This window comes from Sesamum indicum, linkage group LG11 (genome assembly GCF_026168435.1).
Source record: "Sesamum indicum cultivar Baizhima isolate 11 linkage group LG11, ASM2616843v1, whole genome shotgun sequence".
Classification (NCBI taxonomy): domain Eukaryota; kingdom Viridiplantae; phylum Streptophyta; class Magnoliopsida; order Lamiales; family Pedaliaceae; genus Sesamum; species Sesamum indicum.
Window position 1 is genome coordinate 144,094 of NC_142667.1, and position 5,303 is coordinate 149,396.

The following is a 5,303-nucleotide window of genomic DNA, read 5'->3' on the forward strand; positions in this document are numbered from 1 at the left end:
TGTTCCGTGACAACATTTGCAGCGACTTTGGCAATGACTTGCAACGAAAATGTGTCATCCAAAAGTTGAGTGATTTTTTCAACGGACTTTTGCAATGGAATGTCCTTTGTAATAGTTTATTGCTGTTCTGCCACGGAATTGGCCACAAACATCTTAATTTTTGAAAATCCGTTGCAAAGTTGTGTCAAATTTGCCACTAAAATTTCTGTTGCAAAAAATTCATTGTTATAGCATTGTTTTTTTGTAGTGCAAATTTAGATGGTAGGCAAAGGCGGAAGAAGGTGAAGGTTGGGCGTCGATGATGGACAAAGTTGGGAAAGGGGCTGGGCGCAAGCGGCGAGGCGATGAGGAGCACGCAAGTAGGTTTGGGGCAAAGGTGCAGGTGGCGTTGCGGCAGTGGGGAAGGGGGCTGTGCAAGCGGAGGGTTGGGGGTAGACATGGTGGTGGGATTGGGGAAGAAGAAATAGTTTTTTAAAAAAATAATTTAATAATTTAAAATATTTTTTAGTAACTAAATTGCTAATATAAGCTACATAAATTACTTTGAATTAGATTTTATTGATTTTAGTAAAATGTAGTTATAAATAAAAGAAAAAAATATTTTTTTCATCCTTTAATTTTTTATCTTATATTAGTTTCAGTCATATAAGTATACCTTCTATTTATTTATTCCTGTAAGTTACAAAAATGATGAAAAATAATCCTCCGATCATTGAAATTTTAATTTTTGGCCGGAAAGATAACATGGTAACTGAGTTGGATAGTTTTTGGGGAATTTTAATCCTATGTGGCTTTCGATATGAGTTGGAAGATATGTTGGATATGTTTTAAAGGGTTTAATGCAATTACCTCATTTTGATATTGTAAATAAGCAAATTATCCCCTATAAAAAAAATAGCAATTTACCCCCTATATTTTTTAAAATGAAGCATTTTACTGTAAATTGCTTCATTTTAAATACACAGGGGGATAAATTGCTGCATTTTAAAAAATACAAGGGGGTAGATTGCTATTTTTTTTTCATAGGTGGGTAATTTTTACATATATAATATCACAGGGGACTTAAATTGTAATATGTAAAAATTATATTATTATTTTATTTAAAAAAATAATAACTTCTCCCCCATCTCCCACCCCCTATCGCCCCCGTTCCGTCCCTCCATCCTTCCTCCCTAATCCCCATGCATTCACGCAGAGGGTGACGGCTCCGTCGCCCTCCCTTGCGGTGGCAATGACGATCGCTCAAAAATAGATCTAGGCGACGTTGTCGCCCAGAGGTGAGGAGGGTTGCCTCAGCAGCGGCAGCAGTGCCAATCGAGTCGTCGTCGCAGCAAATTTAAAAAAATTAAATATTAATTAAAAATTAAGAAAAAGTTAAGTTTATAAAGATAATTAAAAAAAATTAAAAAGTTAAAGAAAATTTATTTATTTTTTAATTTATAAGTATAGTTAATATTATTTATAGTAAATAATATAATTTTTATATTTTAATTTTAATTTATTTTTTATTTAAATTATAAATTTTTTTAAAATTTATACATTTTTTTTGGATTTTTGGTATTTAAATTTGCCCAGTCAGCATTGGTAGCCATATGTGATTACACGTGGCTGTAGATATGTCTAAATTGATGGAGATTCAACAAATTGCCTGTCACATGGCAATTTTCGGCTGATTGTCAAAATCTTGCCAGAAAATCATATAGAATCCTAATTCGGACTATTTTTTTTATTATTTTTTATAAGTTACAGGACTAAATAAACAAAATGCATACTTGAAATAAAGTTAAAGGACGAAATAAATAATTTTTTTTGAATAAAATAGAGGATAAATAATCTTTTAATTTAAAAAATTTAAAATAATTTATAAAAGTCTAATAATTTTTTAATTTAAATTTATATTCTAGTAACAAATTTTATTAATATATTAATTAAACTATTTTGTATTTTCTAATTATTTAAAGGTGTAAGTTTATGTAGAGATTGAATTAAAAAAAAAAGTTAATAAAATAATTCAAACTTAAATAAAAAGTTGGTATAAATAAGAAAGACAATATATAGGGTCATATCACTTGTTTCCATAAATAATAGTTTGATACTCCCTCTACCTTTTAATAATTATATAAACTCCCTGGAGGGCAATTATCATTTTGAAAATTTATATTAAAGTTTGAAGAAGTTAATAAAGGCATTTTTAGATTTTTCATGATTTTTTTCAGTGGGAAAGGTTGTCAAGGGTGAATCCTCTAATTTTTAAAAAAATAAAAGTGACAATTAGGTAAAGAGATACTGTAAATATAATTATCCCTTGATAATATATGAAACGATAAACAAAAAATAAATTTGACAAGTGAAAGTTATAGTTGTTAGAAGTATGGAGTTGTTGCATTGTCAATTACAAATAGAACTAATGATTCGGGGAAAGGAATCTGGAAGAGCGAAGCTCATCATTGTAATGAAGACCTCTAAAAGTTCCGTAACTAAATAAGCATGCCCCTGACCTCATCATGATGTTAGAGATTAAAAAGAAAAACAAAAATGATTTAGAATTGACAATCTAGCAATATTCTACTGTTGAATCTTTACTTGAAAAATTCTACATGAATCATGTTTGAATCAGCTTGTTGATTATGATAAGAATGAATTGGTCATTAGTACTAGATAGCATTTTACAAAACCAAAAACTCCTCTGCCAATCTCTTGAACGCACACAAACACAGTCGCTGAGGTTACATGCATGTATAAATTGACAAGCACTACATTAAGTATGTATTCTATAATTAATGATCGCAACTGCCAATTAACTCCAATAGCAAGATGGAGTGGTGCAAAGTTTAGATTTGGTGAAACTTAACTAATTAGATGTATATATATAAATATTTTGGACCGCTGATATTAAATGAATTTCAATTATGTAATTTGATAAATGACTTAAATTCGACAAATTTTCCATATTATAATTCTTTTACATATATATCCAAAAAAGTACGATGGGCTAACCCCCCAACCCACCGCCACCATACACCATCATTGTCTCCGACCCCACCATGTCTCTCTATCGTTCGGGTGGTTGCACAATATGAATCATCAACTTCATTCCACCGGTTGTTTCAATGGAGCTTTTCCCATGGTTATTTTAAGGTCGAAGGTCACAGTAATCTGGATGGAGGCAGCCCCACCACAACTCAACTAGTGGTGCCCACTACTACCCAACCATTTTACCTTCCTCCATCTTTACTTGATTTTGTAGGTAGGTGCAAAAATTCATGGCCCCATCTCATGTTATAAGATATAATTGCATGCACAAAATAAAATGAAATCATAAACCCATCAACCAATATATGCCCCACCACCTGATTAGATGCGCGCGCACACATATATATATATATATAGATATATATATTCTTCTCATCATCTCCATTTTTTAAATATTCTAGTTACTCATACATATCTATAATACTAATAATTGGGAGTTCAAGTTGCTTGTGATTTATGTTCGGAATTCCGAATTATAACTATATATATATTTCAAAAATATTGCAATCAGCTCTTCAGCTGATCACACATCATGAGCATATCTGTGAATGGACAATCTCAAGTGCCTCCTGGCTTCAGATTTCATCCCACTGAAGAGGAGCTGTTACAGTATTACCTGAAGAAGAAGGTTGCTTCAGAGAAGATTGATTTGGATGTAATTCAAGATGTGGATCTCAACAAGCTTGAGCCCTGGGACATACAAGGTTATCTCATCACCTCATCAATCATATCTTTCTTTCTGCAGTAATATGTATATTGATGGATAGAAATTGGTTTTGGGCGTGCATGCAGAGAAATGCAAAATTGGATCCACTCCACAGAATGATTGGTATTTCTTCAGTCACAAAGACAAAAAATACCCCACAGGGACTTGCACTAATCGCGCCACTGCTTCCGGATTCTGGAAGGCCACAGGGCGTGACAAAGTGATCTATGGTAATTCGAGACGAATTGGAATGAGGAAGACTCTTGTTTTCTACAAGGGTCGTGCCCCTCGTGGCCAAAAATCCGATTGGATAATGCACGAATACAGACTGGATGACAACACTACTGCTACTATTACCCATACAAATAATCATGTAAGTCAAGCTAATCATATAAATATGTATCATCCGCTAGCTCCTGCACATGACTGTATTATTATATAAATGGCATATGCTTAAATATATATTATCTAACGTTTTATATATTTTATTTTGTACTTTTGTAGATGCACCATTAAACATAAATTTAAGTTAATGAATAAAAGAATCATATTACTGTATGCTTTCCACTTACTGCTTCATCAAATCAATTAAGGGAAGCAACGCCATGGGAGAAGGAATGCAAGAAGAGGGCTGGGTGGTTTGTCGAGTGTTTAAGAAGAAAAATCACAGCCACAAGACACTGGACACTACTCCTATCATCAGCTCTTCTTGGTCAATGATCACTACCATAAATTCTTGTAATGAAGGAACTTTAGAACAAATGCTACAGTCGATTGGCACCCCATTTAGAAGAAATCACTTCCCTGATGCTGATAACAACAGACGATTCTTGAAACTACCGAACCTGCACGATAGCCCCAACTCGTCATCCCGCACCCAAAATTGCTACCAATCGCTTCACGTGCAAATGCTTGGCCAAGAGATCGCAGACCCTGGATCCATCAATCAGTCAGAAACCAGCATTGGGGTTCATGATTGGGCAGCTCTCGACAGGCTCGTGGCATCACAACTCAACGGCCACAATGAGGCTTCCAAACAGCTCTCAAGTACTTTCAATCATGATGATGATTCCGGAATGAGCACTTTTTGTTGCCCAGCTGATGATGATCAATTGGTTCAGCTACCGCAACAGAGATTGTCATCTTCATCTTCAACTAGACCCTACGGTACGGCTACTCACGATTATCAAAATGAATGTGATCTTTGGAGCTTTGCCAGATCGTCTAACGATCAGCTGTGCCATTTATCCGATGTTTCCGTATAGTATAACAGTTGTAACAGTAATAATTGATGTCGTGTCTCTGAAAAGTTCAATAATCTCAAGTACTATATATCACATAAAATATTTAATTATTTACACTATTTGTACATTAATTATCAAAGCTAATGCCCGTATTTCATACAAGATTAGATTTAATTCTAGTCCTATATCTATAGGGGTCTAGCAATTCGGTCCTCTAACTTTTTGGTGTGGAAATTTGATGCTTTAACTAATAAATATTTGCAGTTTTGGTCATTTAGTCAAATTAATACCCATTTTGTCCTTTTGTAGAAAAAGCCCTT

At 33.8% G+C, this 5,303-nt stretch overlaps 1 protein-coding gene across 1 annotated transcript; it reads left to right on the forward strand.

Moving 5' to 3' along the window:
* Positions 1-3,401: 3,401 nt before the first annotated feature.
* Positions 3,402-5,097, forward strand: LOC105173057 (NAC domain-containing protein 43). Its single transcript, XM_011094703.3, has 3 exons — positions 3,402-3,737; positions 3,826-4,112; positions 4,333-5,097. The coding sequence occupies exons 1-3, from the start codon at positions 3,566-3,568 to the stop codon at positions 5,002-5,004; spliced, it is 1,131 nt and encodes a 376-aa protein (XP_011093005.1). The 5' UTR covers positions 3,402-3,565; the 3' UTR covers positions 5,005-5,097.
* Positions 5,098-5,303: the final 206 nt, after the last annotated feature.

What these genes read in the sequence shown, in the direction of transcription:
- LOC105173057 (XM_011094703.3), top strand. Translation starts at nt 3,566, where the DNA reads ATGAGCATATCTGTGAATGGACAATCTCAAGTGCCTCCTGGCTTCAGA. An exon ending in TGAGCCCTGGGACATACAAG is followed by an intron (nt 3,738 to 3,825) that starts GTTATCTCATCA and finishes GCGTGCATGCAG; the next exon opens with AGAAATGCAAAATTGGATCC. An exon ending in TTACCCATACAAATAATCAT is followed by an intron (nt 4,113 to 4,332) that starts GTAAGTCAAGCT and finishes AAATCAATTAAG; the next exon opens with GGAAGCAACGCCATGGGAGA.